Source organism: Rutidosis leptorrhynchoides, chromosome 5 (genome assembly GCF_046630445.1).
Source record: "Rutidosis leptorrhynchoides isolate AG116_Rl617_1_P2 chromosome 5, CSIRO_AGI_Rlap_v1, whole genome shotgun sequence".
Classification (NCBI taxonomy): Eukaryota; Viridiplantae; Streptophyta; class Magnoliopsida; order Asterales; family Asteraceae; genus Rutidosis; species Rutidosis leptorrhynchoides.
In genome coordinates this window covers 4570439-4597072 of record NC_092337.1, presented here as the reverse complement: position 1 = coordinate 4597072, position 26634 = coordinate 4570439, and the positions used below count along the sequence as shown (strand labels likewise).

General features: G+C 35.1%; 1 protein-coding gene across 2 annotated transcripts; it reads left to right on the top strand.

Moving 5' to 3' along the window:
- The first annotated feature begins 462 nt into the window (after positions 1–462).
- Positions 463–25153, top strand: LOC139847377 (BEACH domain-containing protein B). Of its 2 annotated transcripts, XM_071837046.1 has the most exons (41): positions 463–573; positions 869–988; positions 2207–2270; positions 2885–3089; positions 3681–3827; positions 4590–4913; positions 5275–5503; positions 5998–6069; positions 6373–6831; positions 7029–7353; positions 8192–8644; positions 8778–8936; positions 9034–9183; positions 9688–9843; positions 10455–10496; positions 10634–10978; positions 11072–11248; positions 11522–11682; positions 11815–12127; positions 12242–12671; positions 12786–13122; positions 13277–13465; positions 14148–14409; positions 14651–14842; positions 14918–15136; positions 15262–15438; positions 15957–16072; positions 16697–17176; positions 17598–17811; positions 18160–18381; positions 18780–19277; positions 19372–19695; positions 19949–20395; positions 20478–20524; positions 20632–20725; positions 20917–21123; positions 21339–21464; positions 21565–21936; positions 22424–22655; positions 23143–23937; positions 24669–25153. In XM_071837046.1, exons 1-40 carry the CDS (start codon positions 533–535, stop codon positions 23895–23897), a joined length of 9882 nt encoding a protein of 3293 aa, XP_071693147.1. In that variant the 5' UTR covers positions 463–532; the 3' UTR covers positions 23898–23937; positions 24669–25153. The 2 variants fall into 2 exon arrangements, with proteins under 2 accessions (XP_071693147.1, XP_071693148.1); XM_071837047.1 differs by lacking the exons at positions 21339–21464; positions 21565–21936; positions 22424–22655; positions 23143–23937; positions 24669–25153 and having other exon boundaries at positions 20871–20993.
- Positions 25154–26634: the final 1481 nt, after the last annotated feature.

Sequence of the window (26634 nt, the reverse complement as noted above, 5' to 3'; positions counted from 1 at the left end):
ATATTGTGGATTTGATGATAATAAAGTATATGGATTTAGGTTTCTTGTGTTTTTGAATTTTTGAATTTCGAAATAACAAATTATAGACTCTTAGGAGAAGAAGATGCAAATAACCGAAAATACCATCACATGTTTTGCGCATGCCTATGATTTAACAGAAAAATAACGACGTTAGTGATTTGGACCATCTTTGTAATGTGTGCAAACTATAAGGACTATCCGGTCAAAAACTTTTGTTTTGACTATTCTTGCAATTTGGTACAAACTCGAGGGACTATTCGTGTACATTTGTCAAACTTTAATTTAGAGCATCTTCAACCTCGACGTTCCTCGATCCCAAATCCCCAATCCATTTTTTCTTCTTCTATTAATTAAATTATTATTATTATTATCAGGCGTTTTAATGATGATCGCAGTTAGTTAATAAAATTAAAATCACATAGCAAGAGACCCTAGTAGATCTATATACACCTTTTACGAGAAAAATAAGAAGAATTATTTCTAGTAATTCCAGTTTCTCGATGGTTTCGCGATGATCCGCAACCGCAAGGCATCCAAGTTTCGTCGAATCAGGTATTCGGATCGATATATGTGCTTCATTTTTAAGTAATCTGTCAATCAATTGACTGGGATAGGTGGTTAGTTGATCCAATCAGTTCCTGCACCCATTTTGACCCAGGTCTACAATAATTAATTTGGCCGTAGCTTGTAAATATTTTAGTTCCAAATGTGCTACTGCGTATTTCACTAGGCACTGATCACTTATGTTGAATTTAAATACGTAGTAGTTTTTTGTTTTAATTTGATTTTGTTGTTTTGAAGTTTGACGGGTATAAGTCTTGATTGTGTATGATATTGGCTGTGGAAGAATGAATATTGTAAAAGGTGTTGCCGGTCTTATTCGGAGGACATCTGGCTATGGCGGCGAGTATGGAGTAGGTTCGCCATCTCACATCTTTCCTGTTCCGACTCCTAAAGTTATATTCAGGTATTTTCTTATTAATGTATGAAGATATCAAAACAGTACTTATATGTTGGATTTTATATTAGGTTTCAGAATGACGCGCGTGTAGAAGCATATGATATGGAAGTATTTACGTTATCAACTCTTATGTTGCCTGCAAATTATTGTCAACTCTTATGTTGTATACTCTATTGTTGCGTAACCAAACCCCATCACATTTAGTTCAATGTTACGACAGTGTTAAAACTTATTGTTATTATCACCTGTTGTTAACGCTTGTTGATAAATTTTTTAGAGGTTGTCTTAATAAGAGTTAGCCATATAGTGCGAAAAGATGATCTCCGCACAGGTCTTGGCTCCTCATATTGGAGTTTTTTCTTCACTAGCCCAGATGGCACGATAAAGTTGTTGCCAACATCAGAACTGCTTAATTACTAGTGTAACACCAATTAAGTGACCGACATTAAGGAGTTTCAGATCAGGCTTGAGTTCATATAGATACATGATAGCCTTGTAAAATGATCAGACGTTTTGAAACCTACATAGGTTGTCTCAGTACCTAAATTTGGTATTTGTTTTGTCAGAAGGTTTCTTAGATATATGGTAAATCACCAGTGTAATGTCTAGGTATGCTAAGCTGTAGGATCCTTGCGGTGGTTGTTTTAAATTATTTTATTATAAATTATTATAAATATAAATATTATAAACTGAGATACGAAAGTAAGAAAGTTTATGTAACTGAGAATTCTCCATAGGGTAGTAGATTAGAAGTTATGTTAAGGTTGGTTTATTAAAGCATGGTGAAAGTTATATTAGAACTCATGATAAGATGGTAACAATTATCTCATCTCATTCCCTATGAGACAAGGGATCATTTTTAAGTATGTATGATTGACTGAGAAACTTGTTATTGATGGAATGTGTTCTTTCACACCCAACAGTACAATATCCACTATCAGGAGCAACCTGTACTATTTGTCTAAAAGCAGCAATTAAGGCGAAATAACGAGTTGTGTTTGTAAAATAAACTCTGCTATCGTAGACAAGCATGTGAGGGGCTTCTTTCATGGAAAACACTTGTATCCACACATATAAAACACTTCTTTTTCTAAAATAATCAATCTCATTATGTAACAACGCCTTTCGATATGCCATGTGCTAAGTTAAGTTGTGCTTATATGAATCAACTTTTTCTTGTCAAGAATGGCTTCCAATTAGTTTTCTTTTTTCTTTTTCTTCCAGTGATAGCGGTGATGAGGCAATTTTATCGGCGCTATGGCAGAGATATCAAAATGCCTCTGATAAGGTATTTATTTCTGGCATAATCTTTGTTAAGTGTAAATTGATGTTCAGCTTTCATGGTACTTCGATACTATATGCACAGTATCGATGTGTCTATGGCAAGATTTCAATCACTCTAATGTTGTTGCGTTTCTTTTGGCTTTTTTCTGTGTTTGGTTTGACAGTACGATCTTTTTATGTTGTTTTTTGTTATTGTTTCATTCGTATTCGTGAGGATCCCTATACACTAGCCACGGGTTAGGTCTCAGGTTTAAGCTTGGCACCACCACTTGCTATTGTGTCCGTTTCATGATTATTTATTATTTATATCATTGTATGAAAGAGGGAAAAGTCATCATTTTATGATAAAATTTTCTGTCCATCTTTGTCACTATAAAAACCATTATCAAGGAGTAAATTGCTGGTGAAAACAATGATATAAGTGAAGATAATACATATATATTCATGTCATTGTGAGAACTCTGTTTCTCATCCATATTTTTATGTTACAAAAATTAGGTTTATGCATATTAGTACGTACTCTCAAGAAAAACTTACCATGATTTTGTTTCATGAATTTTTTAGTAGTTAGTGTTGAAGTATGTCAGACATAACTTAATGACTTGTTTGAATTTCCAGGCTGAAAGACAAATGGCTTTTCATATATTTCTTAAACAGTTTTTAGTAATATACAAAAACTGGGAGCCGTTTGACTCGGACAGTTCTTCAGAGGATTCTCAAAATCCTGACGAGGTTATCAGCGGCTGCTCTGCTGCACATCCTGCTGAAATCTTAGTAAACTTAATTGAAGAAGTTACACACATAACAGCTGTTCTCACTGAATGTAAGTTAACGTTCAGATTCTCAAATTCTCAAATTCTCAATGGTAATATATATTATTATAATAAAATATCACAAACCATATTAGTTTCTTTGTGTTAGTCATTGATACACACTCTTTTCTGTTGTTTGTATGGTTATCTAGATTATTTATTCATAATTTATTTCATACCATTTACTCCTATTAACTATAGATTAAGCAAGATTGCCATGTTGCATTGCAGCTACGTGGCAAAATCTCGACCCTTCGTTTATTTTTTTAATTACATGTAATATGTATAGATATGTATGTATATTTCAATATAACAGGAAGAATGCCACAAATTTACACACACACACACACACACACACACTCTCTCTCTCTCTAAACAAAAAATGTTCGTTCAATGTTTGCATGTGTTGTATCATTGTTTTACCTATCATTAGTCCCATCGAATCAGTTAATGCTGAACTTACTGCATAATAACTTACATAGATAAGTGGTCTTAGGAACTTAATTTAAGTTCATGGAGATTTTTTATTTGCGTGCATAAAGTTTTCTACTTTAATTGAATTAATAATCGTTAATCTGTTATTCTGTTAATATTTTAAACAGACGTATCCGGGACTTCAAATAGCTTGTCCATCACATCTGAAGGTTTTGCTGTCTTGCATGCTTTGATTATCATGACCCGGTCCATGCATAACTGTAAAGTTCTGGGCTATTATGGTGGTATTCAAAAGCTGACAGCACTAATGAAAGGTATTCGATCAATTTTGTTGCATATTTTTGTCTGTCATTGTTTGTGACCTGTTGTGGTCGTATGCCAGATTTATTCTGGAACTTATTATTAAGTATCTGTAATTTGATATGTGAAAGCTAATATTAGGGTTTATCAACTGCTCTTTTAGTAAATTATCTTTGAGTTTATTAACTATATTGTCTGCCCAAAAAGCTGAACTTGAACGTAACCACTGATATTGCAATTAAGCTGAAGTTTATAGTTAATTTTGGTTCTGTCGGTTGTTAGCCTCTATTAGTAGAACAAGACACATATATTAGTACTGATTTTATTTATAATAATCAATTAACATATTATTAACCTCATCAATGAAAAAAACTAAAAGTATGTTTTGATATGCTGCTAGCTCCCGAGACCTCTTGTGAGGATATTAGGACCCCTAGGTTATCTTGGGATGGTTAAGTTTATAAATTTTTTATGAGGTGTTTTTCCCCCAGTAAATGCATATATGTTCTCTGTTTGCTCTTGCATCGATGTAGGTCATAGTTGTATTATGTATATCTATATGAGGTAATTAGGTAGGTAGTTTTTGTGCTACTACTGGATAACACATTTTTGTTGGGCATTGTTTTTGTCTGTTTCCTTATGTGTGCTTGTGTGTTATCTTAGTTGAAAAAATCTAATGCCCATGTGCTGTTTATAATGTCCTTTATGAGGTGAGCTTGTTTTAAACTGCAATTTCATTCTTGTTCATGTTTTTGATATATCAATATTTGTTTCAGCGGCTGTTGTCCAGTTGAAGACTATTGCTGGATCTCTTTCAGCTGATGAAACTTTATCAAGTTCTAATATAGAGAAAGCTGGTTATCTACAAAAGATACTTGTACATGTGATTTCAATTGTATGTGGGTTTATCAATTTGCGAGTAGATGTAAATGAAAAGACTCTGATAGACATTGACAGCTTGGATGCTTCTATTGAAAGAATTGCCACAACTCCAGAACCTTTCGTCAATTCAAGGGACGCTCTTTCTGATAAAAAAGTGCAGTGGCATCAGAAGGCAGTCATATCAGTGATGGAAGCTGGTGGTCTTAATTGGTTAGTAGGTAAGGTATGCATCTTCAGATTTTAATGTCTTGATGGTTATTTTGCTGAGAGCCATATATATAGTTGAATATATTTGAGATCTATGAAGTTGTGCTGCTGAAACATATCGCTTTTGCTAGTGCTTCGTTAACAAACATAAAGTTTTGGTAGGTGATGGCTATATACACAACACTAATATTAATATCTGCTTACAGAATTGGAATGATCTGCCATCCATAAATAACTAAACTATTGACCACAGTCATTAACAAAAAAATATCCGACTCTCGCTTTGGACATAAAACCTTTCTGCCTATCTTGTTTGCCTTTTTATTTATTAAGGTTTTTATTTTGGGGAAATAATGTGGGTCGTGTTTTCAGAGCTGTTGCGTGTGATCAGAAGGTTAAGTTTGAAAGAACAATGGACGAATCCATCTCTTCAGTACGTAACTTTAAGAAGTCTTCAGCTGGCATTGACTGATAACCCACGTGGTCAGAACCATTTTCGGAGCATTGGGGGACTTGAGGTGTTGTTGGATTGTTTGGGAGTTTCATCATTAAACTCCTTGAGGTTAAAGAAATCCTCTTCATTTGATAATGATAATGGAAGGTAACATCTGTGTTAAGATCTACCCTCTTATTTTTTTTTTTTTTTTTTTTTTTTTTTTTTTTTTTTTTTTTTTTTTTTAATTTAAGATTTATATTCATAATGCATAAAAGCTTAAGATGGATCCTCATGCAGCCTTGTTACTATGCTAGTCTGAAGTTACACATTGACATCCCAAACCATAATAAAATGGATACAAAAATTAGACAACTAGGCAAGCTTGTCTGAAAGTTTAATAATTGTCACATGTTCAGCTATCTACAAAACGTTAACTTTAATGATATATAGCTAATGAAAAAAATTTGATGACATGGTTGGTGTTTTAGAAATAATTTTTTTTCTCAGTTTATGCACTAGAAAACATTAAGTAATGTTTGTCTTTGTCATTTACGTATCAATTTATGCTTGTGTCATTTTATATTTACTTTGGATATTTCTTTGTTTGATAATTTTAATAATGTATTATTGGCCTAATATTTTGGTTTTGATGGCTTTAGCGGAGATGGAATATCTTTAATGTGGATTTTGCAGCTGCATCTTCTTTCTTTGGAGGTCCTAAGGGAAGCTGTGTATCCTTACATAAATTCTCTTTTATTGAGAAACCAGAATGAATTAGATGCCATATCATTGCACCCACTTTTACAATTATAATTAATAATTATGTGTCGTACTTCTTTGAGAATGGCTCTTACTTGGCAAGTTCTATGTAATTTGTTTTGGGATACTTAAATTGAGTGGCATCCTTCTTAAAGAATGTATATCTTATTGGTTGTGGACATGGGGATAGGGCAGGGTGGTGAATGTGAGACTCTTAAAGTTGGTGTGTTAGTGTGATTATTCATTATGATTTGATGCACTTAACCATTCGGAAGCTTTGGTAATTTGAGTAATTTGCAGTTTCTGTGCGAAAACGGAAGAGTGCACAAGTTTGCAAATAGCTTTTGTTTGCCTGCCTTCGTGTTTCAAGAGTTCATGCAGAAAAGAAGCAACTCGTTGGCCGAGAATGATTCGAAGATATGTTCCTCTGATGATAGTGACAGCAATACAAATAGTCAAAGTACAGGAATAGCAGAAACGTCTACGTCTATGAATATACCTACTTGCCAATATTGGAGTAATCATACTGTCAATTTAAGCAAAGCCCTTTATTCATTTGTTCTCACATCAGAGGATTTAAGATCACATCAAGTGCAATCATATGGTCGAAGTGCTTTTCCAGTTTCTTCTGTGTATGGGGAACTTTCAATCAAGTTCATCATGAGGGTTCTTCTAACAATATTTCCGAGCATTAAAGCCTTTTCAAATCAAAACGAGCTTCCGAGCCATTTAAGGTGATCACTTCTCTCACAACTATAGTTTTTCACCAACTATCCATGTGGTGACTATATTTGATATGTGTATAGCATAAAAGTAAAATAAAAGAATCCGATTACTTGCAGAATATTTTTCTAATATATTGCTTGCATGTGCTTGGTACCTCATTCAGTTTTTTAATATATTTTTTGTTTATCTTTATATCCGATTGCAGAGTATTTTTGTATTCGCTTCAACATTATGTGCTGTTCATATTTAGAAAGATCCTGGTTTTATCCCCGTCATTGTTGGATGTGTTCCGGTCCGAAGGGGTGTGGGATTTTATCTTTTCAGAGCACTTTTGTTTTGGAAGTGGTTCAGCAGTAATTCCTGAAGCTTATATTAACTATAGTGATGTGCGTCCTTTGAGCAATGAACCTTATACCCGTTCAAAATCCACTAACAAACAAGTTCCCAGTAATGAAGTTGATATCCTTCAAACTAACGTGATTTCAGTTGTTGAGTTTGCTGCAACCCTGGATGCAACTACTCATAATATGGTCAGTTCATTCTTAGTTTCCCTCTAACAATTTTATACCAAGTGAAGATTCCCCATTAAGCTGTCAAATATTGCTCTTGTCTACAGAAAATGAGTGCATGATACAGAGGGTTTAAACTTTTGAAGTTAATATTTGTTAACATTGTTACTTAATTTAAGTACTTGGTAGCCTGCTTTGCTTCCCTTTTCTTTAAAATTTCCATATGCTGGTTGATGCCTGGTGTGCTAGAAGTATTATGTTCACTGAAACACTTTAGGTTGAAATTTTTTTTTACTCGTTCATTCATATCATCCTGAAACATATTGTTCTCATGTGTTATGTGTTTTTACCGTGTCTGTGGTACTTGTTGGTCTTCCCTAGTGCATTTTAGTTTGTACATTCTAGCACAACTCAACCTTTTTTGTGTAAAACTAAAACCCAAAACCAGTTGTTGTATGTTTGCACTACTGCTTCTACATATCAATCTGAAACTTGATAATGATGTTTCTATGGTGTATGAAACTGGTGTACAAGAAGAACAGGTGGCCACTGTATGACAATTATATTGAGATTTAAGTGTTGTAGAAGATATTTCTATTTATTGTTTTAGTAGTTCTTTCTTCATATACCCGTTGAAAACAATGAAGTCATGCCAAACATGTTTTGATCTTCTTTTCAAATAAAGTTAACATTCATGTGCACATTACAACGATAATGGAAACTTGGTATATGTGTTACCAGAGTACGCCTAAATGATAATGAAAAGGGAACTTTATTTAGTTTGAGCCGTTTTCCTATTTTTCTTTTATATCAATTTGTCATAAAGTATTGTTGATGTATAATGCTATTGTTTGGGCAGCCTGAATGTTCCGTTCTTTTAAACTCCCTCGAGCTGTTTGCATGTAATCTTGAGGTTGCCACTGGTCTAGCAAGGTGTCTACTCCACATTTTGCAGCTTGCACCTGAGAAAACTGCTTCCTCTTTTAAGACGCTTGACGCAATCCCTCGAGTGCTCAAAGTTGCTTGCATTCAAGCTCAAGAGTCCAAAAGACGTGCATTAACTGATCCAGGAAACTGCAGTGAAAGGATTCCATCACAACCGTTAAAAAAATCATATTCGCTAGAGAAGGTTCATCGTTGGCGTGATTGTATGGAAGCTTGTGTGCAGCTGTTTGCAGAGTACTATTCGGTTAATGAAGAAGCAAAATGTTTGGTTTTGAATAGCTCAACTTGTATTGATTGTTTGTTCGATCTTTTCTGGGAAGAATGTTTGAGAAGTTCCATGCTTTCTTATATATTTGCTCTGATGAAGGTATCATCACTTTGTTATATTATCCTTGTCGTGTTATCTATGAATTTTGAGTGTTGTTTCTATTTAAAAATATATATGCCTGGTGCCGTGTCGGTATTTGTATTTGACCTGGTTGCATGGGTGTGCTCTGCAGTTCATTTCTTCTTCTGAAGACGACCGAAAGGCAAAGTTGTATTTATGTTCGAAGTACTTGGAAACATTTACTCATATCAAAGAAAGAGAGAAAAACTTTGCAAAACTATCAGTTGATCTACTGGTTGGGATGAGAGACATGCTTGTGAAAGACCGAGTGGTATATTTTGTTGGTCATGCATTTCATTATGTGGGATTTTGTATCGCAGAATTGCTAAAATGTGTCTTACAATTATTATTGTATTGTATAATTTCAGTACTTCCAGAGTTTGTTTCGTGATGGTGAGTGTTTTCTGCATGTCGTATCTTTATTGCATGGGAACGTTGAGGATGAGGAGGGTGAAAAGCTGGTTCTGAATGTTCTACAAACTCTTACTTCTCTGCTTACTGGTAATGATGCCTCCAAGGTACTAGCTTCTTCTTTTCTTTTTTTCTGCGTGCCTTCGACTGAAACCCTCGTAAACTGTGATCTACTTATCAGATAATTTCTATGGCTATAGTAACAATTTATCTATTTTTTAGAATGAATTCACGGACCATACAAAATGGTAAGATTGCCATAACTACGGTTTATATGTATTTATTAAAATGAATTCACACATCATTTAAATACGTTAGTAATTTTTAAAATTTTTGTAAGGACTTGTTATGTTTATTTAAGTTTAAAATTTTATATAGTTGTAACATCTTTTTTTTTTTTTGATTTCATGATTTTGTTGCAAGTGTGTTTTACATTGAATTTATAATTTTGTTATGCTAGTTTATCGTTTGGTTGTTTACAAGTTTTGTTTATTGCCAATTTGTGACATACCAAGGTGCAGATGTTAGTTATAGTAGAACAACTATGTCGTGCTTAATCTTGTTTATTGGGCTATCTAATTTTAACTCTTTTGATAACTGGATCTTTTTAGATTGCTTTTCGAGCCCTGGTCGGCAAGGGTTATCAGACAATGCAAAGCTTGCTGTTAGACTTCTGTCACCGACGACCAAATGCAGCTCTTTTAACATCTCTGCTCGATATGCTTGTCGATGGCAAGTTTGATATAAAGAAGAGTCCAATTATGAGGGTATGTTACCAAAACCTTTTTCTAGATCTCTCTGATGTTAATTCAGGAGTGCAATTATGTCAAGCCAACTTGCGGGTCACTCATGAATAACACTAAAAATAAAATCGTAATTCAAGTTGAATCAAGCTCGTGTTTAAATTACTTGATGCTTAAAGCTCACGCGGCTTATCTAGCTTGTGTTAACTTACATCTTTACACTTTGTGCGTATATAGAGGTCTACACACAGTGTCTCTCTCACACACATATATATTATATCGTACTATATAAACTAAAACTCTTTAAATTCGAAACACATATAGTAGCCACTAGCCAATCTGGAAAGTATTTGTACATCGTCACTCAATAACATTCATAGATACTATACATTTAGTACTTAGAACTGAGTCTACTAGGCTGGTACGTATCGACTAATTCATCAAGCTCGAGTTTTGGAGTTTCATCTTGATGGCTCGATTGCATCCCTAATCGTAACAATCTAAGCTCTTTGTATGTCATGCATATCCTCACGGGTCTTTGAAAACTGTGTTACATTGCTTTGCTTCTCATTAAAGTGTTTTCTTTCTTTGTTTCCGCATCTGATGTTTCCGTTTTCTCTATCTTTTGGCATCAGAATGAAGACGTTATCTTGCTTTATCTGAATGTACTGCAGAAGGTCAGTTAACAATCTTCAACTTTGTATTGTTGTATTAATAGAGCTACTTACAATAGTTTATTTATTATCATTACACATGGATTGTTATTTATTGTGAATCATCTTTTTTTTTTTTTTTGGATCTTAAAACTGGGCAGAGCAGTGACTCAATGCGGAATGAAGGGCTAAACATTTTCCTTCATCTGCTTAGAGATTCCATATCAAATAGAGCTTCATGCGTCAGAGTGGGAATGCTTAGCTTTCTTCTTGACTGGTTTCCGCTCGAAGATAATGAGAGTGTAGTCCTCAAAATTGGCCAGTTAATTCAGGTCACCGGTGGTCATAGTGTTTCTGGAAAGGAAATTCGAAAAATATTTGCAATACTCCGAAGTGAGCAAGTGGGGACTCGCCAACAATATTGCTCCCTATTGTTAACTAATATTTCATCAATGTTAAATGAAAAAGGACCCACAGCCTTCTTCAATTTTGACGGACATGATTCTGTAAGTTTGGTAACAACAGATGATGGATCTACCCTGAAGTAGCTTTCTTTTCAAAGTTTGTTAATCTTATTAGTAATTTGAATATATTTGCAGGGAATAGTAATCAATACGCCAGTGCAGTGGCCTGTTTATAAGGGGTTTTCTTTTACTTGTTGGCTTCGGGTAGAAAGCTTTCCCACAAGTGGAGGAGCAATGGGACTCTTCAGTTTTCTTTCAGAAACTAGAAGAGGATGTTTGGCTGTCCTTGCACAGGATAGGTTATTTTTTGAGGTACACTCATATTTCTACTAGAGATATTTTCTGTTTTTATTACGTTCTTTATTCAAGTTGCACTTTTATTGCATATTATTACAACTTTGCACTGGATGATATTTTATTTGGTTTTCCTTTTAGAATGTCAAGCACACTTCCATTATTTGTGGCTTTTTTTTTTTTTTTTTTTTTTTTTTTTGTTTTTTTTGTTTTTTATATCTTTTACTGCCTGTTTATCTGAAATTTCAAGGTCTAGCACCCCTTAATTATTTCTTCTTTATTTTTTTGTAGTCTTGTAACCAAAAACGCCAGTTTGTTTCGTTTCCCATCAGCCTTGTGGCTAAGAAATGGCATTTTCTGTGCATAACTCATAGTATTGGCAGAGCTTTTTCTGGAGGAAGCCTAATAAGATGTTACCTTGATGGAGTTCTTGTCTCCTCAGAGAAGTGCAGGTCCTTTCTCTTATATCTTGTTCATCATTATGGTTTTTAAAATAATCTTGTGCATCTGTTTATCATTTTTATTCTACATTTCTCTTACAATATAGTAATGATTTTGCTTTTTTTTTATGTTTATTTTCTCAGCTATGCCAAAGTCACTGAACCTTTGACCAGTTGCATGATAGGAGCACCAGTTAATTATTGTTTGCAAGAAGATGGTGCTTTTTCTTCCACCAGAGAGTCTTCTCCATTTTTTGGTCAGATTGGTCCAGTGTATCTATTTAATGATGTCATCACTTATGAACAAGTTCAAGGAATCAATATCCTAGGACCCAGCTATATGTACTCGTTTCTTGATAATGAATTCTCAGTTTCTGCCAATAACCCTTTGCCCACTGGAGTTCTTGATGCCACAGATGGTCTTGCCTCCAAGATTGTATTTGGACTTAATGCACAGGTTTTTTTTTTTTTTTTTTTAATAAGTTCCTGATTTTTTTTTTCTTTCTTTTGTGACCTATCAAAAGCTGCTGGTCAGTTAAACCGTTTTACATCTGTTAATTTTTTTTTTCAGGCTAGTAACCGTAGGACATTGTTTAATGTTTCACCCTTGGTTGATAATGCGCTTGATAAAAGTTGTTTTGAGGCAACTGTCAAAAATGGGACCCAACTATGTTCTCGCCGCTTGTTGCAACAAATTATCTACTGTGCTGGGGGTGTTTCTGTCTTTTTCCCTCTCTTCACGCGCATTGATTTGTATGAAGACGACAGTCAACAAACTGGACACAATTTGCTTACACCTATAACAAAAGATCGTTTGACTGCTGAAATTATTGAGCTTATTGCCTCTGTTCTAGACGACAACCTGTCTAATCAACAACAAATGCTCAATCTTTCTGGATTCTCAATTCTTGGTTTTTTGTTGCAGTCTGTTCCTTCACAACAGATTAATATGGAAACCGTATCAGCCCTGAAACACATGCTAATTGTTATTTCAAATTGTGGTATGTAATCTCTAAAACTTAGTGGATTAATTGCTTATCTATTATATTACGGAGTATCTCACATAATAATATATGATATATAAATATAATGTTTTATGTTTGATGGCTTTCCAGGTTTGGCTGAAGTCCTTGTAAAGGATGCAATCTCGCATGTATTTCTCAATCCTTTAATCTGGGTATATGCTGGGTACAACGTGCAACGAGAACTATACATGTTTCTGATTCAACAATTTGATAATGATCCAAGGCTTCTCAAGAGTTTATGTCGCTTTCCACGCGTTCTTGATATAATTCATCAATTTTACTGGGATAACATGACATCTTATCCCACTTCTGGAAGCAAACCTCTCTTGCAACCTATAAAAAACAAAGATTTTGGAGAGAGGCCTAACAGGGAAGAAATACAAAAAATACGCTTACTTTTGCTTAGTATTGGTGAGATGAGTCTGAGGTAGATTATTTACTGTTGTCAATAAGCATGAATCTTTACCTGTCTGTTTTGTCAGTTATCCCATTAAATTTAGGTTAAGCCTTTTTGGTTATGGATATCAACATGATCTTTGGGTCCCATAACAATTCTCAGTGAACATGACTTGATTTTGTAGGGAACATATTGCAGTTTCAGATATTGAATCCCTTGTATCCTTTTTTGAGACAAGTCAGGACATTATATGCATTGAGGATATATTACATATGATTATTCGAGCTCTTTCTCAAATATCAGTACTTGAGTCTTTTCTTGATCAAGTCAATTTAGTTGGTGGATGTCATCTTTTTCTCAATTTGCTTCAAAGGTATGTATGCTGTGTGGCCCTAAATAAGTTGACTGTGTGGGGGGATACTTTATAATTTGTATCTGCAGACTCAATTTATAATGTTTAGCTGTTGCATCATCGTGCTTTTTTATATGCCTGTTTAATGGGAATGGCATGTTCCATTTTTCCTTTTAAGTTTGATTCAGGTTTGTATGTGGTCAAATATATGAAGTAAGGGATTCATAGGAGCCTACTAATTTGATCCTTCTTTTCTATTCATTAGATTTATATTCAATGAGTATATCACGCTACCCTCTATGCATGGTATCAAGTTAGTTCATATAGGCAAAATTAAGGTCTTGTGGAGTTAGTAATTGCAACTATGAGAGGCGTACAACCCTAGAGTATGTATATTATTTATCAGTGTTTATCGTAAAAATGTGGTTTTGTGTGTCCTATTAATAAAGGGTGATAATCAAAATGATATATAATCTGAAGCATAACATCGTAAAAGTACAAACTTATTTACATAAAGTATTAAAGTTGGAACAGCTGATGCATTAAACCACACCTAGTGGTTGGCGTGAGGCCGCATCTATCTGAAATATGCTATCGCTTTGACAGGCTCCAAGCATATCAACTTGTGAAATTGTTTTCGAAACATAGCCTGTTCTATTGTATTAACGTTAATTTATTTGATCTTTTTATGTTTTCAATGTAGGGACTACGAACCGGTTCGATTGCTTGGTTTGCAATTGTTGGGAAGACTTTTGGTTGGTATCCCATCTGAGAAGAAAGCATCAAGTTTTTTTACTTTGGCTATAGGAAGATCGAAATCGGTCCTAGAAGGCCCAAAGAGGGCTGAGTCAAGATTGCAACCCATATTTATTGCTATTTCAGACAGGCTATTCCGATTTCCTCAGACAGATGCTTTGTGTGCAACCTTTTTTGATGTTCTTTTAGGCGGTGCTAGCCCAAAACAGGTGATGTAAACTCATGGACTTTTTACACGTTCAACTATTTACTGTTGGTGTTAGTACGCATGTATCCAATGTCAGAAATATTTTATGCAAGAAAATTAGTTGTATTACCATCAAAAGCGTGACTATTTTGTACCAAATTTGTGTCTTCACGTGAGAGCAGTTATCTCTTTTCTATCAAAATACTCAAATCTGTCTTTTAAGGATGCAGTGTAGGTGAAAAACTCTTCTAATCGATTTGCAGGCCATACAGAAATATAATCAGGCTGAGATGCAAAGAAGCAGAGGAAACAACTCTCAGTTTATCCTACCTCAAATATTGGTTCTTATTTTTAAACTTTTGTCTGGCTGTGAGGATGTGAACGCGAGAATAAAGATTATTGAAAATCTGCTTGAGTTACTAAAATCAAATATCTCAAACATTGAAGCACTTATGGTAAGGATTCATCTGTTATTTATTCCCATTTCATTTTTGACAGCCAGTTTTCTAAATACCTTAGCTAATTGATAGGAATATGGATGGCAATCATGGTTAATAGCATCCAAGGAACTTGGTGTATTGAGAAACTATAAAATAAAGTCACGAGCTGATGGTGACCGAGAATTAGTTGAACAGAACTCTGTGAGGGCCTTATTCTCTGTGGTTCTTTCTCACTGTGTACAGTCGATAAAAAGTGGCTGGCAACATTTGGAAGAAACTGTGAACTTTCTTCTCATGCAATGTGAACATGTATGTTCTTCCATGTTCCTGTAACTTGTTCTTGACTTAGAAAGTTCTTTGTTTGATTTCACACACACACACACACACACACACACATCTTAATTTTTTGTCTTCCCTTTATCTTTTTTGTATAGGGTGGTAAATCATATTGGTATCTCCTTCGGGATATATATGAGGATTTGATGACGTCTCTTGTGGAATTGTCCTCTAAGGAAAATATTATATCCTTGCAACCATGTCGTGACAACACATTGTACCTTCTGAAGCTAGTTGATGAGCTGCTTGTTTCTGAACTTGATAGCAAGCTTCCGGTATGCTCTTACACTTCTAGTCTTTTAATTTCATTTAGTTGAATTATTTACATTGCACTTTTCTATTTGCTTGGGCCGTTTACTGTGATGGTCAGACATGTTTCATTGGTTTGTTCTTTAGGCACATAGGATTTACCCTATTGGGGCACTCTCTTATTCGTAACAGTGTCTTCAATACAAGTAATAATAAAAGAATATTATTAGTGAAAGAATAAAAAAGGGGAGGATTGGCAAGGGATGTTCTGTTGTGGCTTGTTTGTAATTATGATTGATCTAGGTACCCGAATAAGGTGCTTAAATACAGCTGAAACTCTTGAGACATGCTGTGGTACTTTATGTTCTGTCCACAATAGTGATGACTATGCTTTTTAGTAGACTGATAAATAGACAGTATCTATATGCAGAATCTTTCTTATGTTGAGGTCATTACTACTTAGACAGGTCTGATTTAGCATCGTCCCTAGGCAATTGGCACTTTGTTTAAGCTTGTTAGTTTTTTGTTTGTTATTCTTTTGTAGTTCCCAGCATGTGGCTTCGAGTTCTCTCCTGAAAGCATTGAGTTGGAAAATGATAAAGATCTTGTCTCTGCTTTGTACGAAGCCCTTCAAGGTGAAAATCACGATCTTAATTCAAGGTACGGCTAGGATGATGTTCTCTTTGAATTGTTATTGTTTTTTGTACATACATATTGACTAACAAGAGAAAGAAGCTATTTACTATGACCAAACAACTGTTCTTACATAAATAACCCACAACTCTAATCCCTGAAGGAATGTAGTTAAAAAACAACTCAAGGTTGGTTTTCAACGTAATGAGTGAAGTGGGGATTAGTAGGTCTTGCTTCATATTTGTTAATTCATTTCTGGTTTACACGACTTCAGGCACTTTTTTGTATATCAAATTGAGGAATAGGCAATAGATTCATTTGAATTCTTTAAGTAGACAGAATGCTAAATTGCTTTTTTGAAACTTTGGCTCCATTGTAGTCTCTTCTATAAATGTGATAACGTCTGTGAAAGCTTACACTTCGTTGCTTCTTCATATATGTCCTCCATGTGCTCATCTATAACTATCACAGATAAAGACTTGATCCTAAGGCACAATATGGTGTATATTTATTTATACTATTATGACCTTTTTCTTGTGATTGATTTATTGCAAAATAATGAATTTGCTTGATTTTTTTCGATGCTGAATACTCGGATGCTGTTTTGGTACATGCAAATATGATTACAAGTCCTTTTTTTTTTTTCTTCAGGGTTCCAAAGGTTCACATACCGCTTTCCGTTGATGAAGTTAAAAGCATTGATGATTCATGGTGGAATCTATATGACAAATTGTGGGTTGTCATTAGCGAGATGCATGGGAAAGGGCCAAGCCAGTTGCTAAATAAATCATTATCAACCATAGGAGGACCATCTTTTGGGCAAAGAGCACGAGGTTTGGTCGAGTCCTTGAATATTCCAGCTGCTGAAATGGCTGCTGTGGTTGTATCTGGTGGTATCAGCAATGCACTTGGTGGTGGTGGTGGTGGAAAGCCTAACAAAGTAATTGATAAAGCCATGCTGCTAAGACCTGAAAAGTGCTCAAGAATTGCTTTTCGGCTTATGATTGTTTATCTCTGCAAGTCTTCTCTTGAAAGAGCATCCCGATGTGTCCAACGCTTCATTCCCATATTACCATCTCTTCTCACTGCTGATGATGAGCAAAGCAAAAATAGACTACAACTTTTTATATGGTATACCTTCTTTTTTGTTTCCCACTTTTGTAGCATCTTGTGACATTGTGAATGGGTCGGTTGGTTTTTTTATAACTTAAACGGATCATATAAATAAAGAGTAAGTTACAAATATAAAATGTCAAATGGGCCAGACATATCAAACAGGTTTAGGGTCTCAATCATCTGTGTTTAGTGCGTACAACCTACAAAGTCATTATTTTCAGTTTACAAAGATTGTTTTCAAAGTGTACATAAGGAGTTTGCAGGTCATTTTATTTTTAACCTTGTTTGCTTCGACTTGTACTAAACACTGCCTCGTTTCAAACCGGTTGAACCTGGAATCCAGCCCTGTAACCTTCCCATGTTGTCATATAAATATGTCATCTATACTTACATGTATCGGTGTCAGTGAATATAACATTGTACACTCTCCACGTAGGGCCTTGCTTGGTGTTAGATCCCAGTTTGGCATGTTGGATGATGGTGCGAGGTTTCATGTTATCGCACACTTGATCCGGGAAGCAGTCGACTGTGGGAAGTTGATGTTGGCAACTGGTTTTGTTGGAAAAGATGATACATCAAATACTGAAAGCATCTCAAAGGAAGTAGGAACTATTCAGAATCTAATACAAAAGGATCGTGTGCTTGCTGCGGTATTTCTTATTCTTACTTTTATTCTAACTCTCATCGTTACCTACCATACTCAAACTTCATTGTTTACAATTTTTGTTGTTGCGGTTACGTGTATCTGCCAGCTTAGGCAGTTTGTAAGGCAATTTTTTCCACTGACTTCTAAGCTTATAAATGAGCTGGTATCGTTTGCAATTCAGGCAATTTTATAAAACAAAGTATGAGTTTCTATTTTCATGCTTTAGTCGTATCAACTAATTTCTAAAAATGATAACGAGGGTGTGATACACTACTGCTAATTAGGACCTAATTGTTTATTTTATTTTGAATATTACAAACTTTTTTAATCATATTTTATATAATTTGTTCAGGTTTATGATGAGGCTAGGTATCTAAGAAATGCTACTGTGGAGCGATCAAGTCAACTGGATGTGTTGCGTGTTAGGATAGATGAGATTATGTCTTCTGATTTGAGCCAATTGGGAACTTTTGAAGACGGATTACGCAGTAGCTTGACTGTCATTTTAGCCTCAGATGATAACAGACGAGCTTCCTTCCAGCTTACTCATGATGAGGAACAACAAGTGACTGCGGTAAGATTACAACACCTATATACCATCCATGTTGCATTGTGTAGGAGGCATTTTCGACCTTTTATAGGTAAATGGGTTGATTTGGGTTTGATGCAAACCATTAAATTTAAGTGGGTGTCGAAACTCACCCGGAAGTGTTTTTATAAATTTTATAACGTTCCAAATGGTTTTATTAAAAGAATTGTAATTATAGGTTTTTCCATTTATATTAAATTAAGTATTTAAAGAAGATAAAAGATGTTTGTGGAAAACTTCACATGCTTAGACCAACATCTTAACTGAAATTCATTACCCAATCCACGTATTTTGCCACCTTTACTGTCTTGTTGTTTACATTGTTACGCCTTTTCTTTATATATAGTTCCTTTTTACATATTTTAGTAATTGACTTGTTGCAGGAAAACTGGATACACATGCTTCGAACTCTGATTGATGAAAGAGGTCCGTGGTCAGCTAATCCATTTCCTAACAATATAGTTACACACTGGAAACTTGACAAGACTGAAGACACGTGGCGTCGCAGGCAGAAATTAAGGCAAAATTACTATTTTAATGATAAGCTTTGTCATCCTCCTTCCGCTCTTGTGACCAGTGGGGGGGCTATTATGCCTTCCACAAGTGAAACAAAATCATCGGGGTTTGCTGCTCACATCCCCCAGCAAATGAAGCTGTTTTTGCTTAAAGAAATTCGAAGGATAACAGATGAAAGTTTCTTAGAATCTTCTGTAGAACAACTCGATACTGCTGATGAGACCACTGACCAGAAGAAGGCCTCCTCCTCTACCAGTGAGGTTCTCCTGTTAGAGGGTGGTGGTGGTGGTTTAAAAGATGAAAGTGATCCAAAAGATTTCCATGATCATGCCTCAACCTCAATTGAGTCTGAAGAAGATAGTGAGGTATGCCTCTTTTTTTACAAAAAGAGGTATTATTTATTAAATGAACATATAGCTAGAGCATGTTTAATTATTATTATTATGTACTTAATTTCAGGTCCTCATGTCTCTTCCATGTGTACTTGTGACCCCGAAAAGAAAACTAGCTGGGCGTTTGGCTGTCATGAAGAAGGTTCTACATTTCTTTGGCGAGTTCTTGGTTGAAGGCACAGGGGGGTCATCCGTTTTCAGAAATTTTGATTCTTCAAGTAAAGTTGACAATTTTGTGATGCAGAAGCAAAAGTCGTTTATCAAATGGCCACTTAATTTAGATTTAACTTCTGAGGGAGAAGCCTCACATAACATAAATGCAGTTCTGGGTAATCTTCTTAAGAAGCAATCTGAAAGCATTAAGCGCCATAGAAGGTGGGAAATTGGCAAGGTAAATTATTATATCTTAATCATCCATTTCGTTCGCATTTATTAGAATTTTGACAGGCCGGTAGGACCCAGACAACTTTTACATTAGAAAAATACGATTAACCAAACTGGTATGCCTACTAATATAAAGCTACTGTATAAAAAAATACCAAAATTCTTGATTATGGAAATGAAAATGACATAATAATTTCTTTATTTGAGCCTGTCATATTTCATTTAAAGTATGAGCTTTTGTGTACTCTATGTAATAATAGATAAAGGCTGTTCACTGGACTCGCTATTTGTTGAGATACACTGCCATAGAGGTTTACTTCAACGATTCATCTGCCCCGGTATTTTTTAATTTTGCATCAAATAAAGAAGCCAAAGATGTTGGGAGCTTGATTGTTTCCACTAGAAATGATAATATTCCAAAGGGGCACCGAGACAAGGCTGGAATTATTTCATTTGTTGATAGACGTGTTTCATTGGAGCTTGCTGAAACTGCCAGAGAGAGTTGGAGAAGAAGAGACATTACAAACTTTGAATATCTCATGATTCTTAATACCCTTTCTGGCCGCTCATATAATGACTTGACTCAGTATCCAATTTTTCCTTGGGTACTGGCTGATTACACATCGGAGGATCTTGATTTTAACAAGTCCTCTACTTTTCGCGATCTTTCAAAGCCTGTCGGAGCACTGGATCAAAAACGGTTTGAGGTTAGTCAACTTTTATGTGTTGAAATCACTTTCAATGGCAAGTTTGATTGTGTTAAAAAAACTGTTATGTCTATCTTTCCAGGTTTTCGAAGACAGATACCTAAACTTCTCTGACCCTGATATTCCCAGGTTATTTTTAAGTTGATATTTCTTCAAATACACCAGTGTATTCCCAGGTTATTTTTTCTCTTTTGATAGAGAAAAAATAATTTAACAAACATACTTGTTTTTTGCAGTTTCTATTATGGATCTCATTACTCAAGCATGGGTATTGTGTTATATTATCTTCTTAGGTTAGAGCCTTTTACAAGCCTGCATCGTACACTTCAGGTATGTTAGTGTTTGTCATATATGCTTATATATGTGCTACTATTTGTCTACATTATGAACTTTTTTCTTGTTTCTGCACCCTTTTCTCATTTAATCCTAGACATTTAATCAGTTTAGGTATTCACTCGGCATTGGATTCTTGTAGGTTAACTGAGCTTGATCCATTCTTTCTCATGTGTTATTCGTAACAGGGTGGGAAATTTGACCATGCAGACCGGCTTTTTCAAAGTATGGAAAGCACATATCGGAATTGTCTTTCTAATACAAGTGATGTGAAGGAGCTAGTTCCTGAATTCTTTTACATGCCAGAGTTTCTTGTTAACTCAAACTCATACCATTTTGGAGTGAAACAAGATGGTGAACCTTTGAACGATGTTGGTCTCCCTCCTTGGGCCAAGGTATGTATTTCCTGTCCACTTTTGTAACTGGTGTTTTTTTCTCTAAATTTCGTGCTGCATTTCCATTTTGAGTATATTGTTATCTCTACACTGATCTAAATAACTAAAAGCAGGCAAATAAAATTTAATCTTATTTAGTCTTATTGAATGTTTTTTATAAGATGATGATATGAAGCTGTGCTTATTAGTTTATATATATGTATTTTGGCTCTCAGGGGTCTCCTGAAGAGTTCATAAGTATAAACAGAGAAGCCCTAGAAAGTGAATATGTTAGTTCAAATCTTCACCACTGGATTGATTTGGTGTTCGGTTACAAGCAACGTGGAAAACCAGCTGTGGAGGTTACAACACCACTAAGTCTTAACTTTATTATAACAATCCAGTGTAAGTTAGGTTCGTAATTTTACTTAGTGATCTTGTGGAAACTTGTGTGTTTTACAGGCAGCAAATATTTTCTACTATTTAACTTATGAAGGAGCTGTTGATTTGGAGACGATGGAAGATGAATTGCAAAGGTCTGCTATTGAAGACCAGATTGCTAATTTTGGTCAGACGCCAATTCAACTATTCCGGAAGAAACACCCACGGCGAGGCCCACCAATTCCAATCGCCCATCCTTTACGATTTGCTCCTTCTTCTATCAATTTGACTTCAATAGTTTCTAGTACAAGTGCACTACCTTCAACTGTGTTATATGTCGGTATTTCCGATACGAATGTTGTCCTTGTAAATCAGGGACTCACCTTGTCAGTTAAGTCATGGTTGACGACCCAATTGCAATCTGGTGGGAACTTCACTTTTTCTAGCTCACAGGTTTGATAATTGGTCTCTATATCAAGTAGTGGTTGCAGCAAAATGGGCTTGGTGGGCGGGTTGATTAATGGGTCAAAACTGAAAACAGGTTCATGTTACAACAAACTTTTTTTTATATAGGTCAAAACAGAGCAGGTGGTTTCGGTTAACCTGAAGCACCTTTTATGAAGTGTTTTTTACTCAGTAGTAATATTATCTTTTGGTGTCTGAAATATGATAACGAACGTTATTATTGTTTCAGTAGTAGTCTACTTGTTTCGAAGAATATGATCGATGGGTTTGCATTAAAAAAAAAGTCACTTTATGTGACTTTCAACCCATCTAATCGATTTCCTTTTTAGATATTCTTTTACCTATTTGACACTTTAGGGGTTAATCATATCCCAGTTTGGCCCCATTGATAAGCATTTTTGTGGGTTTAAATTCCCCCTTCAAGTATCAGGGTCCTGTGAATCAATACAATGTTATTAATCATCAAAGTTTGCAGGATCCCTACTTCGCTATTGGTGCGGATGTGGTTTCTCCTCGGCGAATTGGAAGCCCTTTGGCTGAAAATATTGAAGTGGGAGCCCAATGTTTTACGACAATGCAGACACCATCTGGAAATTATCTGGTTTCATGTGGCAACTGGGAAAATAGCTTTCAGCTCATAGCCCTCAATGATGGAAGATTGGTGCAGAGTGTCCGACAGCATAAAGACGTGGTTAGCTGTGTTTACGGTATATGTATTTCCCTCTAGTAAACTTTATTTCTGATATCTGTAGCAGGATAGCTCCATGACTGTTTCGTTTTTAAACATTTATTACATGCTCATAAAGTGGATAGTTTCTGACGTTATTTCTACTTAATTATCTGTAAATGGATCAATTCAAGTTATAATTTAACACTAACAGCTCGATAGGTAACTTAATAATATATCGAAGAGAAACAGGTAGTACAATTTAACAGTTAAACAAAAGTACATTCAAGTACTTGCGACTTCCTAAATTGCTCTATAAAAAAAATAAAACCAAATAATTCTTTTACTCAAGTTTTGTAAAGACGCTTGACGGAGTCTTGTCGGTCAGGACCTTGGAAGGACTTGTGTGTTCCTGCTGTATTACTCACCACGACAGTTGGTTTTCCTGCTGTATTTCTCTTGGATAAACGTCAAAAACTATCATCTACACTCTGTTTAAGGTTCTCATTTTTAAACTAATTTTGCAGTTACGTCGGATGGGAGCATCCTTGCTACTGGAAGTTATGATACGACAGTTATGATTTGGGAGATTTTGCGTAGTAGAAACCCAGAAAAGAGAAGACGGCACATACCATCACCAATAGATCAGTTTAACAACCATCACCACCACCGTAAAGAAGACTGGGGTGGTGTTGTTGCAGACACTCCTTTCCATATATTATGTGGACACGATGATATAATCACATGCTTATATGCAAGTGTAGAGCTTGATGTGGTTATAAGTGGATCAAAAGATGGAACTTGTGTATTTCACACCCTACGAAAAGGGAGATATTTAAGATCTCTTCAACATCCATCTGGTTGTTGTATAACGAAATTGGTTGCATCTCAACATGGAAGAATTGTAGTTTATGGTGATGATGATCTGAATTTACACCTGTACACCATAAATGGAAAACACCTTAGTTCATGTGAATCGAATGGACGGTTGAACTGTATTGAGCTAAGCAGGTGTGGTGAGTTCTTGGTTAGTGCAGCAGGAGATCAAGGACAGATTGTTGTACGTTCGATGAAGTCACTTGAGATAGTAGGAAGATATAGTGGTGCTGGCAAGATTATAACATCACTCACTGTTACACAAGAGGAATGTGTGTTAGCAGGGACCAAAGATGGAACTCTTCTTTTGTATTCCATACAAAACCCTCAACTTCGTACCAGTACTACTAGTAGAATTACTGCTTCTCGGAGCACCCTCAAATCAAAACCTCCTGCGACGTCATAATCGCTACCGCCGACAGTCATGCTCATTACGTTACATTGAGGTACAAGTATATATATATATATATTTTTAATCTTTTTATTGGCTTTATTTTAAATATGTTCTTCCCTTCTACATCTCATCACTGGTTTTCACTGCTTTCTTTGTTTGTCAGACACATGAATATTAATTAATATTTTGTGGGCTAAAATTAAATGGATTAGGGTTTTGCTGATTTCTATGATATAGGAGTTCAGAATACTGAATATGAGGGTCAGCAAACTTCTGAAAAGATGACAGAATGTTCCTTTTTTTGCGTTTTGACATTATTTTTTTTGTCGTTAAAGGTGCATGTGTCCTATTTCCAAGGTTTAATATACGTGGAATTTGTATCTGTTTACGCAGAGTTGGGTAGTTGAGGCTATATATATTTTACCTATTATGGAATTTGGATCCATTTTGCAATAACTACTGTTGAATCGTGTTATTAGGGGAATATTTTGTATTTTAATGACTTAGTTTTCCATCTAAATCATACTGATCACATTAATTAGTTTGCTACAATATTAGGCGCAGATTAAGGGATATGGAATGTTTGCCAGCTTGTTGTGGAAAATATGTTTTCTGATCCGTAGCCATTTCAAGACTTGGCAAAACCACTCGAAGTTGAAGCTAGAAAGAATACTTAATTTCTATTTATTAAGGAATCCTTTAATGGATTACAGTAGATAGATAGTTACAATAGGTTCAATTCCTGGGTTTTTGTTTCTGACTTTACTAGTGTTTGAACTGCAGGAGCACGTGAAATACCGACAAGACAAAGAAACACACTCACCGCATTCATTATATATAACTATAATTATAAATAAATATCATCCGTGTTTTTCTGCTGCTGGTACGTGAAGGGAAAAAGACAGTTGATGATAGAAGTGGTCCGTGGTCTTAAAGATTCAAATTGACACATCTGTTGTTGAAAATTAACACACACATTCACATAACTACATCGTACAATATGTACTCTTTTTTTTCTTCTTCTTTCTTTATGTTTCTAGTTAGAATATGTGTATTAGTTACTGATTATAGGTGTAACCATAGATAGATATATAGATAGATATGATGGTTGATTTCCTTGTGAACAAGAAGTTACATCAGCAGCTATGTACGTACGTAACGTACATATGGGGATCAACTTCCTCTTTTAAATTCTTGTTGTAAATCGTTTGTTTTCAAAACCTCCTGTCTATCAAGTAACCACCAGGTAACTGCTTGTTTTGAAAGTCTCCTGTCTGTCAACTCCTGCTGCTGTTTAAATTCTGGTTGTAAATCGTTTGTTTTCAAATCCTCCTTGTCTGATTTTCCTCGCACGTTATACAATCACTTGATTGGTGGATATTTGTACAAAAATTGACCTTAAAATATGTTTCAATACATCTCATATCTGGCTCAATCAACTAAAAGATGTTTCAACTCTAAACATGAATTGTATCATTTTTTTGTTTTTTCTGTATATTTAGGACATATTATATATTGATATTAATTGATTGATGATGAAGCAAGCAAGATTACTCATCTTCTTGAATACATTGTAACTAATAATGTATTACATAGTATATATTACTGTAGATATTAGAATCAATTGTAATACAGATATTTTGTACTAATAAATAAATAATAACCATAATAGTAATATATAAAGTTGTTACCGTTAGATTAGACATGCATAGTAATTGATTACTGTAAAGAGATGTGGCTGGTTTAGGCTACTTGAATTGCATTGAAGTACATATAGTCGTCCATCATGCACCACCCCTTCAGTGTTTTGAGCACATCCATACAATTCCTCGATAATCTTCTCAGCTTCTGCAATTCTTGAGTCAGTCAATGCTTGAAAACACACATCAATTACCATTGGATCTCTCGAGTAATCCACCACAACTTCTACCTTGTTTTCTGTTGACACACTGCAAATTAAACGTTTCCATTTCTAATCAAACTGATCAAATGTGGTTGCCTTGAACATCAGCTCATGGAAAAAGTATGTGGTTGGGGCCACTCATTTACGGGTCAAGCGTGTCTGTCTGGCCCATATAGCTAGGCTTGGTCTCTATACTTGCCCATGCCCATATACACTCGAGCTTTGGCTCAATTTCATTGTGCTGGGGTCTACGAGCACATACATACTTAGGTATATTTTGGACTCACCTAAACCTTTCATTTTATTACGTACACAAAATACAAATTATTATTAAAAGCATATGCAATTGCATATGAGCGTGGCCAATATATGCTATATATTAGTGAGACTAATGGCATCAAGATAGATAGTGAGAGGCTAACCAAAAGTGTGAGGGTAAGAAGTATGTAGAACCAGAATTGTGGTGTATCTTTGTAGTTCTTCCTCATTAGTCTCGTGTGCACATCAACCTTACCTTTAACTGATGCTCTCCAAGGGTAATATATTTCCCTGTAAATAATAATTAATAGCATATGTATCTAGCTATATATTAATGTCAAATGTCGACGTACTACTAGACATATATATATATATATATATATATATATATATATATATATATATATATATATATATATATATATATATATATATATATATATAGTGGTAGGATCAAGAGGGAAGTAACCATTCGGGGGGAAGCGGGGGGAAGCAAAAACTTTTTTTTTTTCGTTTTTTGAAAAAACTTTGTTCACGAACATTATAGATGAGATGAAAATATGAACATTTAGTAGAGACACTTTGTGA